This window comes from Lactuca serriola, chromosome 8 (genome assembly GCF_051521515.1).
Source record: "Lactuca serriola cultivar US96UC23 chromosome 8, Lser_US96UC23_V15, whole genome shotgun sequence".
Lineage (NCBI taxonomy): Eukaryota > Viridiplantae > Streptophyta > Magnoliopsida > Asterales > Asteraceae > Lactuca > Lactuca serriola.
This window is the reverse complement of record NC_136415.1, coordinates 24,395,502-24,408,104: the sequence shown is the minus strand read 5'-3', so window position 1 is coordinate 24,408,104 and position 12,603 is coordinate 24,395,502. Positions and strand designations below refer to the sequence as shown.

At 34.5% G+C, this 12,603-nt stretch overlaps 2 protein-coding genes across 8 annotated transcripts; one reads left to right on the top strand and one right to left on the bottom strand.

Moving 5' to 3' along the window:
- The first annotated feature begins 200 nt into the window (after nt 1–200).
- Nucleotides 201–6,941, top strand: LOC145069421 (disease resistance protein Roq1-like). The gene is made up of 5 exons (XM_079016347.1): nt 201–862; nt 3,653–4,742; nt 4,819–5,034; nt 5,297–6,067; nt 6,228–6,941. The coding sequence occupies exons 1-5, from the start codon at nt 333–335 to the stop codon at nt 6,855–6,857; spliced, it is 3,237 nt and encodes a 1,078-aa protein (XP_078872473.1). The 5' UTR covers nt 201–332; the 3' UTR covers nt 6,858–6,941.
- Nucleotides 6,942–7,605: 664 nt separating this feature from the next.
- LOC145069422 (metal tolerance protein C2-like) lies at nt 7,606–11,419 on the bottom strand. Of its 7 annotated transcripts, none has more exons than XM_079016349.1 (7): nt 10,892–11,417; nt 10,423–10,530; nt 9,684–9,733; nt 9,435–9,545; nt 9,246–9,334; nt 8,472–8,519; nt 7,606–8,071 (listed from the first exon to the last, which is right to left on the bottom strand). In XM_079016349.1, the coding sequence occupies exons 1-4, from the start codon at nt 10,974–10,976 to the stop codon at nt 9,489–9,491; spliced, it is 300 nt and encodes a 99-aa protein (XP_078872475.1). In that variant the 5' UTR covers nt 10,977–11,417; the 3' UTR covers nt 7,606–8,071; nt 8,472–8,519; nt 9,246–9,334; nt 9,435–9,488. The 7 variants fall into 7 exon arrangements, 6 of the variants coding, with proteins under 6 accessions (XP_078872475.1, XP_078872478.1, XP_078872476.1 ...); XR_013689491.1 differs by lacking the exon at nt 7,606–8,071 and adding an exon at nt 9,942–10,123 and having other exon boundaries at nt 8,201–8,519; nt 9,435–9,543; nt 9,663–9,733; nt 10,892–11,419; XM_079016352.1 differs by lacking the exon at nt 7,606–8,071 and adding an exon at nt 9,942–10,126 and having other exon boundaries at nt 8,201–8,519; nt 9,435–9,543; nt 9,663–9,733; nt 10,892–11,418.
- Between the last annotated feature and the right edge of the window lie 1,184 nt (nt 11,420–12,603).

Here is a 12,603-nt window from a genome sequence, read left to right as displayed (position 1 = left end):
AAATAATAGAATTTCTTCTCAACCACTCAATGTGAGAGCAACTTAACTTGACTTTATTTAATGGTGATTTTGTTTTCGTACATTTAGATAACTTTTTTAATGGTAATTTTGTTTTCGTATATTTGTCTAACATCTTTTTAGTGAGGATTTTGTTTTCAATCATTTGTCCGGTTGGTTATTCCACTCATATATGAAGTTTGAAAATTTCTTAATTGGCAACTCACATCTCTTTCTTTTTCTTTGTATATGTTTCATAATGTTGAGGTGCTCAAACCACATAACAAATTAACGCATCAACGGCATCCTCATCATCAACTTTTCCAACTCCATCAATGACATCTTCATCGTCAAATTTTACAACTTCATCAATGATATATTCATCATCAACTTTTCCAACTCCACCCTCTTCTCTGTCATGGAATTATGATGTATTTCTTAGTTTTAGAGGAAAAGATACCCGAAAGACTTTTGTGGATCATCTCTACTCAGCTCTTGTACAACAAGGAATCTATGCTTATAAGGATGACGAAACACTACCCCGGGGCGAATCGATCGGTCCAACCCTTATGAAAGCAATCGAAGAATCACAGATTGCTGTCATCATATTCTCTAAAAATTATGCAAATTCGTCGTGGTGCTTGGATGAAGTTTCATATATTATGAAATGTAAGGATACAAGAGGGCAAACTGTTATGCCCATATTTTATGACGTGGATCCCTCTGAAGTACGAAAACAGAAACGCAAATATAAGGAAGCATTTTCCAAACATGAGTTTGAGGACAACAAGGTTGAATCTTGGAGAAAAGCACTTGTTGATGCAAGTAACCTTTCCGGATGGGAACCCAAGCACATCGCCAATGGGTAATCTACTTCTTTGTTTTTGCACTTTTTATGCTTAAGATGTGTGCTCTACAAAACAACATATGTATACCTTATATGAGATTTTTTAAACAAATGTTTTAATATTCTTGATTATATTTTTATGGAAAGAATTATTCTTGGTGACCTTTATAAAGAGAAGCTTTTATTACATCACTTGATCAGAGCTGAATAATAATCACTACCAACCTTAACCGAAGAAGATCATGAGATGCTTTATGTAGATGTGGTTTCTTATGTCAGAGGGCAATTAATTAAAAGATATCCTAAGTTATGATTAACTTCTTTGAGTTCTAATTTTAGTGAGACGAAATTATGCGATTAGTTCTATGATTTCACAAAACAAAGGTACCAAAGACAATTATTGAAACTCTTTTGGTCCTCATGTTTTTTTTTTGGCCTGAAAACGAGTTTTTTATCCTTTTTATTTTATTTTAGATTCTTATATATATTTTTAATATTTTTTGGCATGAAACTCTCTCTCTCTCTCTCCCTCATGAATAGAAGATTTAAATGTTTGATTCCAAATATTTACAATATCCTATTATATTTTTTCCTACTTATCTTTCTACCTATTGAAATGGTGGCAAGTATCATATTTTGATAAAATTAACTATATTTTAAGACATTTGTCATCATTTTATATCAATAGGAAGATAAATAAAAAGAGAAGTAGGAAGATATTTAATTTTTCTTATATTTATTACAGCTTCAAGTTTATTTAGGGAAGGGAAGGGAATTAGGAGTGAAATGTATTTTTAGAGAAGATGGAATTTAAAGGGAAGGGAACGATAAATGGCTATATTTTTATCCGCTAAAAGGTGTCCGGGTTAGAAGGTAAATCATAAACAGACCAAATTGTCCTTCACTTCTTAGCACATTTTTGTCCTGCAACGTCTTTCTCTAGCAACAGACTCTAGGGGTGAGCAAACCCAAACCAAGAAACCGAGAAACCGACTATAACCGACGAAACCGAAACCGAAGCAAAACCAACGGTTCGGGTTTGAATTTTTTAAAAACCGAAAAGTCTGGTTCGGTTTCAGTTTTTACTCAGAAACCGACCCATTCAACCCGAGAAACCGACTCATACTTAAAACCGACAAACCGCCCCAAGAAACCGACCCATCTAACCCAAGAAACCGACTCATACTTGATTGTTTTTTGGTTGTAATAGACTATTTCGGGCTTTGGTTGTAACTTGTAATAGACTATTTGTTGTAAGACTCATGTTTTTTGAAGTATTTAACTTAAATTTGGTGTTTTTTGAAACATTTAACTTGTTGCTTCATTTATGGAAAATGAGGTAAAACCCAAAACTCATGGGTTTAAACCCAGAACCCGTGAAGGTATGGGTTGAACCCAAGAAACCGAAAAACCGCCCAAACCGACCTTGGAACCCGAGAAACCGAACCGACCAGAAACCGATCCTATTGGGTTCTGAAAACCAGAAACCGACCACTTATGGGTTGAGTTGGGTTTGGGTCCAAAACCGACCCAAACCGACCCATGCACAGCCCTAACAGGCTCTTTCTTATTGTAATTCTCTTCCCCTCTTGCTTCTTTCTCTTGTGTTCAAACAATAAACTTCATACCCTTCAGGTTTTTTTTCAATTTTTTAAATAATTATTAGATACAATCTTCCGGTTGTCTTTAACGGAGGCCATCCCAGTTTAGATTTTGGACGTGTTTGAAATTGCTTCTCAAAGTGCTTATTGACTTTTTGGAAAAGTTACTGTATCTTTTTAACTTATTGACATTTTGAAAAACCACTAAATTAATAAATCATTTTAAAAAGCACTTCCAAACACACATTTTGTGGGATTTGAACAATAGTCTTGGAACATAGATTGCATATGGGTTATGGGGTTTCCTCGAAATTAGGATTGCCCTATAATATGTGTTTTCGTTATGTTAATGACTCACGTGGGTCATAATTGTGTTAAATGGATCCTTCAACATCGTTTTTTCTCTCTTTATATTACGATTACAGCATGCTATGTTTGTGGTTTAACAACTTTTATTCTTATGTGGTAATTTTTTATGAATATCGGAATATGCATTATATTGTCATTGCATATTTGAATGTTGAATGTCTGGCTATAGTGTTCAATGCAAGGGTAGAATTGTCAAATTCCCTTCCATTCCACTATAATTCAAGAACACAAATTATTACTTGTTATTTCTTCTATTCAATTCCCTTCCCTTCAAATAAAATCTCGAGAACAGGGCCTTAGGGTTGTTCTTGATCATAAGTATAGTTCTTGAATCAGAAAAACTTGATTCGGAAATCAAAAACCTTGGATCATATATACTTGTCTCTCATTTGTATAGAACCTTTTCGTTGCTTACTCCAAACACCACCACAACCACTATGGAAACCATGAGAACTAACCACACAAAAAATGAAACCATAGGACCAAGCGTGTAGGAGTTTCAATAGTTGTCTTTAGTACACCTATTTTGGAAAACCACAAGGACCAATCCTGTAAATTTGTCTTCTAATTATCATGTTCTTAATTTACGCCTCAATTCAAGCTACAACAGAAATTGGTGTTGCTTTACTCTTTGTTATCTGAAACTATTTGATATTTCCCAAGAAAATGATTTAAACTACTTGTATTGACTTTACCATTCTATCTGGATGTGAACTATAAAGGATTATTAGGATTTAGGACTCCTTTTCTTTATATATATATTTCACCAAACATGAAAGAAATTACCTTTTTTCCAATGTGAGCATATGTTGATTATCTTTGCATATCCAATGTGTAGGCATGAATCAAAAGGCATCAAACAAATTGTTGATGAAATTTCAGCCAAGTTGCATTTCGTAACTTCAAGTGAAAATGAGAACCTTATCGGAATAGCGGCTCGCATGCAACGTTTGAGCTTAGAGTTACAAATTGGTTCAAATGATGTGCGAATGATTGGAATATGGGGTGTTGGGGGTGGTGGTAAGACTACTCTTGCAACTTCTATTTATGATCAAATTTGTTGCAAGTTTGATGGTTGTTGCTTTGTTGAAAATATTCGAGAAGAATCAAGCAGATATGGTTTGCGGAAATTGCAAGAAAAAATGATTTCAGAAATGGAATCAAATCAAGTTGGAGGAGGAAGACGTTTAATAAGTCACAGGTTTCGCCATCGAAAAGTCTTGATTGTTCTTGATGACGTGGATCGCCTTGAACAACTAAAAGCGTTGGTTGGATCACATGATTGGTTTGGTGAAGGAAGCCGAATTATAATCACAACTAGAGATGAGCATGTATTGAATGCACACAGAGTAGATGTGACTCACAATATTAGCTTGTTAACTGATGATGAAGCTATTAAGCTCTTGCGCAAACATGCACCACTGAATTACAGACCCATGAAAGATTATGAGCAACTTTCAAAAGAGGTGGTCTCATATGCTGGTGGTCTCCCGTTAGCAGTTACAGTTCTCGGTTCTTTTCTGTGTGACAAAAATATTCATGAGTGGAGGAGTGCTTTAGCCAGATTGAAAGAGATCCCAAATTATGATATTCTGGAAAAGCTAAAAGTCAGCTTTGATGGTCTTGCACCGATTGAGAAAGAGTTGTTCCTTGATATTGCATGTTTTTTTAGGTGGCAGAAGAAAGATAAGGCAATGGAGATACTTGATGCTTGTGGTGTTCATCCTGTAATAGGAGTGAAGGTGTTGATACAAAAGGCTCTCATATCTATTTCAGAAGATGGGATGTTTGATATGCATGATCTGGTGCAAGAAATGGGACACTACATTGTTAGAGGGGAACACCCTAAGAATCCTGAAAAACATACTAGAGTTTGGAAGAAGGAAGATGTTCTGAATATATGTGCTATGGATGCAATGACACTCATGGTTAAGCTAGCTTTTCATGATATATAGTATTCTTAATGCAACTCGTAACACTATATATTTTGTTTCTCTCTCACAGGAAAATGACAAGATTGAAGCAATAACATTTAACTATGATCGCTTGCCAGAAAAAGAACAAGATCTTCCTCTGATTGCTACAAGCATGAAGAACCTTCGGTATATTGAATCCAGAGTTAAACAGGCAAATCCATTGTTTAATAACTTTCCACCAAAGGATCTTTGTTGTCTTATATTGCACGAAGGCTTGCAACAAAAACTTTGGGAGGGTTGTAAGGTAATTTTTGTTGATCTAACTGATAGATGAAAACAATGTTGATGACGAATTATATGCATGACTAATCTAGAGTAAATTTTTAACTTTTAAATATCTGTAGTCTTGAAAGCATGAACCTTTGTTCTAAACGTGTTTGTGTTAATACCCATAAATTATTGAAAACTACGTCGATTTATGTTTGCATGTGAGCCATTATATATATTTTTGCTTAAATCAATACAACCTACATACATTATTGACTTGTTTCACTTCTGTATGACAGTTGCTGCCAAATTTGAAGATAATGAAACTTTGTGGTTTGGAAAACCTAATCATGACACCGGATTTTGATGGACTTCCATATCTTGAAAGATTAACTCTTCATGAATGCCCGTGTTTAGAAGAGATTCATCCATCGATTGGAAGCTTGGAAAGGCTTGTTTTCTTATCTATTGTATTCTGTGTCCGTCTTAAGATGTGTCCACCCATTACCCGACCAAAGAAACTTGAGACCCTTTCATTTGCATGGTGTAGCAAACTTGTTAATATCTCAGAGATCCAACAACAGAACATGGTCAATATAGGGCATCTTGATCTAGATAAAAGTGGGAGCGAAGTTGCATCCTACCTAGAATGTTGCTTACCTCACAACACGAACCACATAGGATTAAGGTTCTTTCACAACTTGCAAGAACTGGGCTTAAGAAAGTTGGATCTCAGCCGCTGCAATTTGGGAGATGAAAACATAGGTTCTCATGTTTTGGAGTTGCCTGTCTTGCAAGAATTAAATCTATACGGAAATAAGTTTTCACGATTGAATTTTAGTCGCTTGCGGCTTCCCCGGCTCAAATGGCTCAACTTGTCATGGTGCGAAGAACTTCTAGTATTGTCACATCTTCCATCAACTATATCTGTCGTCATAACAGATCATTGTAGCTCACTTGAAACCTTTGGAGATATTTCAAACTGTAAATGGTTGTGGAAACTCTCGCACTATGGTGGGTACAACATTGATTATTTTGATGGTGAGATATTATTAGACATCATGCTCCAGGTTTGGCTTCTGAATTTTAATATATATATATATATATATATATATATATATATATATATATATATATATATATATATATATATATATATATATATATATATATAAAAACCAAAACATAAACATAAGTGTAATTAAGTACTGAATGTGTTTTCCATGGCAGGGAAAAGCTATTGAAGATCACTTTATAAGTGTCATTCTTCCACATCAGACGCCAAAGGGGTTTATAGGTAGGTTCTTTTTGGGGAAAACTTTTACAAGGCGTATTCGACATGTTAAGACCGGGTCAAATAGAGTGCTTTTACGACCTGATAGTGATATGTTTACACTATGTCTTCCTTGTGGTTGGAACAATGACTTTTGTGGGTTCTTAATACGCGTTGTTTCCAACGGTATAAGTATGGATATTGATATAATCATCACGCAAGAGTCAGAACCAGATGAAGAAGATTCTAGATTTGAAATTTGGCAGGATTCTGATGAATTACCAGAGCCTGAATATGGCGGAAAAGTAAAGACATATGTGGGATACGTTTCTTTTAGTTCAATGATGCAGACCATATCATTGAACTCATCACATAATATCATTTCATTTTCCATTAAGAGTTATTGGACTTCGTTTGCAGTTGAGCTCGTTCCTAGGAAAAGTCAATATGATCAGGTACAAACAACAAAAGTCTCAACTAATTGCTCGGAATATTGGGGTGAGAACGATGCATATGGACGATGCTTTACGACCCAACATGATTCAAAGTCTTCCATCAAGATTTTATGGCGACCTTTGAGCTTGTGATTATGATTACAGTGCATCATGCATTGACAAACAAATTGCAAATGGGAGAGAATGAATGAAGAGGGTTGCATAAATCTCAAACATTGAGATCTGAACATGATGTGTGATCAATAATATCATGCGTTAGGATATGATTTAAGTTTAGCAGCAAATCATGGTAAGAACTAAGAAGTAAGAACTCGTGATTTAATCCATAAAATATTCTTAGTACTGATTGAAGGGTTTGTATATTATCCTAAGAATTGATGTATACAAGGGAAAATGTCTTACAAGCCCAACAAAGTTTTCAAACTGTTTAAAAAACCTCATGTTTTGTCTGTTCAAGAAAACCCAACGAACTTAACATTTTGTCTAAATAAGTCCAACGAAAATTTCAAACCATTCAATAGAACCCCAATCATGTTTTGTATATTCAAAAAATTAAGTTCGTTAGGTATTTTTGAACAGACAAAACATGATTGGGGTTTTTAAAACGGTTTGAAAACTTTGTTGGTCTGACAAGTCATTTTTCTGATATAGTAATAAGCTATGTCATTTGTTTCACTTCTTTTGACTTTCATAGAATTGAACAAAAGTGTAACTTAATTGGGCTTTTTTAAACAAAATGTTAAGTTCGTTGGGCTTTCTTGAACAAACAAAACTTCGTTGGGCTGGTAAGTTATTTTCCCATATATACAAACGAGTGCACTTTGAATTTATATAGGAAATCGCCACTGCTCTATATCATGAGAAGGTGTGACTCGCATCATAGCCAAAAAAACACATGTGAATCACTTCATAACTGTCTCTAACCACCGTAATAAAGTCTAACACATCTATTAGAAAGACATAAGACATGTGGATGTACTCCCACCACACCATACGGTGAGGATGATATGTCGGTCATGGGTGTGCGGTAACACCATGCCATGGGGTGAGGAGTGTGTTACAAGGGCCACCGCATGAAGCAAATTCACACCACTTTTCTTTCTTTCTTTCTTTCTTTGTTTTTTCAATGTTTTAGTACTTGTACAATACAATATTGAAACTTCATATTTATTAAAGATGAACATAAGAAGTATGGGGTACTAACACTACTACAAAAATGAGCATTAGCGACAGCCAAAACCGTCGCTAATAGGCTTTACCGACAACTTACTGTTAGACTTTCGATAGTTGAACCAACAAACTCTATTGCTTTATATGTCACCAGATATAGATATTTCACCAATTATCTATGACAAAAAAACTGATTAGTGAATGAAGAATTTTAACTCCCTTTTCAAGTTCAAGAACAACAAACATTGTCCTCCAACCTGATCCATGTAATTATACTACAAGACCATGAAATGTAATGAGAGAAATACAATAAATAGCAACATACTTTCATTATTTGTATATTATAGCCTCTTACTTACATTTCTTTCTATTACATCATTGTTAAAAGCTCTACCCAATTATAGTAGTGTATGTTAAATTTCTAATTCATCAAGAAAACTATGGTTTGAAAAGTAGGAAGCTGTAATAAAAAATCAATAAAAGTACATTGTCATTTCTTGCATAAAGAAGTAGAACATGTAGTAATACTGAAAAAAAAATGCACGGAAATGACCAAAACAGCCTTGCAAAATGTACCTCACAATTCAAAGGAGGTTCATAAGGATCATCAAATCCCAGTAAATCCTACAATGCCACAAGATTATACGAATAAGAGAGCCCATAATACAAAAAACAGCAACATATTTTACAAGAATTAATAATTAATAATTTTAAATAAAAACATAACCCATGAACCATGATCATTTTCTTTCATTAAAGATTAGTGAGTCTAGTAAAAACAGCACCTTTAACTTTCACACATTTCAAGGGGCATGTTCATCAACACATGTGTATAAATTTAGCTTCTCAATAAATCCATCCATAAAAGTTTTACCATGGTGGGTGTTGAGATTGATGAACATTAATAACTTATGAATTCCATCATTAAGTGGAAATCAATATCAGCATCTGTCTTGTTAAGGAAACCGAGATGGAGTACTCTTGGTCTCTAATTTGACTGGTCAAAGGTGTTCCTTTTATTGGCAACCTCAAAATTATGCAGACTTTTTAGTTCTAGATATTTTATAAGTTGATAGTAAAGAGGTTTATCTCTCGTATATAATAAAATAACAGAAAACTTTTTTCTCTTTTAGTGTGATTTACTGATAAGTGATAATTATTAATTAGTAATCCAAAAATGACATGTTTATAGTATGTGAAAATCTATTTTATCAGTATTAAGAAATAAAATAAACATTTTCATAATATTCGTATATTGTTGCTAAACCATTTTTTTAGTCATTTTTTTAATCATATATTACATCTGTTTTATTAGGCACAAATTTGAATCAGGTGTTACTATATTTTTACCATCAATTTTCTCAATCATTTGGGAGAGAACAGTTGATCCTGTACTATACTTTGAGCTTTCTGGGGATCCCTGATATAAATCCAGTTTTCTGCACAGCACAAATGAAAACCATTTTATGTAAGTAAAGATAAATATTAAATCATGTCAGGTGAATTTCCAATTATGTCCTTATGAGTTATGCCTACTACCTCCATGATTGTTGGCTGCCTTCATCACAACTTCTTATGTCCATATCAAACATGTTAACTCCAAGCACATCGCTTTCTTATGTTTTCTTTAAAAAAAATCTTCAACAGCCTGAAAAATAGTATATGATAATATGTTAGATTTTCACATATGTTTTTCAACAAGAAACCAGAACAAGATAGTTACAATAAAGGGTTATCATTAAAAAAAAAAAAAAAACGATAATTCACCTTGCAGGGGTTTTCATAACTTTCCTCTGTTTTCTCTATAGTAACTTTGAGTGCAAGTGAATTGAGAAGTTCTGCTTGTTGTAGCAATGCAATAATCAAAGCATTAGTTTCTTTTTATAAATTTAAAACACTTTTTATAATTTCAATATCCAATCAAAGCATTCGAATTTCAACAACTTGAGTTTTTATAGCCAAGAGACCGTTTCTTTTATTTAATTCTTTTTTTCCTCATTAAGTGTTGAATGGATAAAGTGTTGAATAGATTAATCAAAATTTTACTTTTTTTCAAGGCTGAATGAACAGTCTGAATATGAAAAATCCTCTTATGCATTTTGATTCTGATTTAACTTTTCACCCAACTTCAAGATTCCATTTTTATGGTGAATTATCAATTTATCATCTTTTGAAACGTCTTCACTTTGGGAGAAGCTGTTTTGTAAAGGTGTTGATGTTACGGCACTCTTCTGATGCATCAGAAAATATGTTAGCCCCATGAATAAAAATGGGAACTATAAACACAATGAATGCATTAATGATATTAAAAATGTTACAATGACATGAAAAGACAAGTTAGGTGATACGACTAGTAGGTTTCGTATGAAGGGAGATTAGGGAAACATATTTAGATCCTTAAAAGAAATAGAAAGAGACGCCATTAGATAATCATGAAGTAATTGTGCATACTTACAGAATTGGTGAAAAGTGATCTATTTAACTCATGAAAATGACTAAGGTCAACAAATATAGATTTAAAGCCCACCTATAAGTGTAGATTCATTAGCCTTTGTCCAAGAAGCAGCCATGGCAAATAAAGAAAATGTCAACAGGCCACAGTCAAACGTCAAATGAAATGCATCTGATACCAAACCTGAATAGAAATCAACAGAAACAGTATGGCATGAATTAAACACTCACACTGAAATTAAATAAAAGGGAACATATTCAAACTTCAAAAATACGAAACAACCACCAACTACTGGTTTCTTCTATGGATATATGCATCAAGCAAAGCATCACATAAATCCAACAGGAAATCCTAGCTACGTACTCTATGCACATCAAGAATGCCATGTCTTTTGATGGCCATGGCCAAAACAATAACTAAAGACATGCTAGCAAACAGCAAAGCTTTTTATGAACTATCTGGTAAATAATGCACTCACATTGAAGTAATAAAAGAACTCATTGAAAATTGAGAAACCAGAGGCAATGTATACGTATAGGCATACCTGCTCGACCCGATAGAAGACCAATAAGCAATTCGGCAGTAGAACAAGCCACGTTAAGTGAAATCAACAAAACCAGTATCTTCATCGGTCTATTTCCCGTTCTAATACCAAGAAGAAAAATCTTCTTACGTCCATACTTTATCACCTACATATTCCCGTTGCCGTGGAAAAACCTTCGATGCCGGAAATATATCAATCTTAGATGAAGTACGAGAAAGTACAGGCTTCTTCGAAGAATGATTGTTAGTAATTATCGATACTGGCGTGTGAGGAGGTTGTTCATCGGACAGACGAAACGAAGTTTACCTGAAAAATGCGAATCGCCGCTCGAAATCACCGGCGTTTCACGATCGAGGTGTCTCAACTTCTCATATCTGATAATCGAAAGGGTATCTTGAATCGGTATGCTTATCAGAAACCCCTATCTTTCCATTTCGGCAAGAAATTTGTTCAATCAAAACCCTGGTAGCCGATTTAGGGGGTGTTTGGTTAGTTTTCACAGCCGTCCATTTTTAAAAGAAAAAAGCAAAAATGTTTGGCTTTAAAAGCTAATTTTGGAAGTTTTTATACGGATAAAAGGAAATTTTTGAAAAAGTCAGAAATCCTGATTTTTTGTAACTTTTCCACAAATGACTTTTGGACTGTGAAAAGGTAAGCCAAACACCCCCTAATAGATCGAAATCTGAGAAGGTTAAGAAAGAGATCGACAAATTCGAGGGTGGAGAGCCTTCAATTTCAACAAGTTGGTCTACGTTAGAGAGAATGGGATGGCTTCTTTGATTACTAACAAAACTGCAGCCCCAAATTTTTGATTTACCAAACTGTCCTCGTAATTTCTATAAAAAAAATCTTAATTTTCCCAACTGATTACTAACAAAACTGAAACTTTGTTGAAAGTCGGTAAACCGTTAGTGCATAGTAACGGATTACCGACAGTAACATATATTGTTGCAAATCGTCGCAAAAACATCATTGATATTCTAATAATTTCGTTTTCTTACCTGGAAATATTCCGTTGTTGTTTCTGATGGATTTTTATGTCGCTAATGCCCAGTTTTCTAGTAGTGTAACGACGACCATTCCTAGGTGTAGGAGAGTAAGGGAAGAATCACATCGTGCGGCCGAGGGGAGTGAGGGAAGTGTGGGGAGACCACACCCTCCGGTCTAAGTGATAGCATATAGAAACAAAGGAAGATGCTTGATCAAGTTAAAGATTCTTTAAGGCTATATTGTACTGAAGGGGTTTGGGGGCTAATGTGGAGCTCTAGGGTTGCTCGGGCACATCGTGCATGTGTGAGCTCGGCATCGGGCACAGAGCTAGAGGGGTAGAGTGGTCACCCACTACAAGAATAAACCATTATGCCGACGACAATGGTCGTCGCTACAAATAAATTAAATGAGGAACAAAAACATATTACGCGGGCTTTTGAAAATATATGCCAACGACATGTCATCAATATAGAGTTGGAAAAAAATCTTTTTCATTTTTTTAGAATAATCTTACAAGAAAAAGAAAACGATGTCCGTTGGTTTCAACTATATTGATGACATATCATCGTGTCACACCCCCAAAACCACGAACGGCGGAAACGTTCAGGGGTGGAGGACGTCATGTACAGTATCACAACAGTGTAATATAATAAACAAGCAACAACATCATCCATTGCATTATAAGTAAAGTTTAATACATGTGTGTTCTTTCATTGTAATAA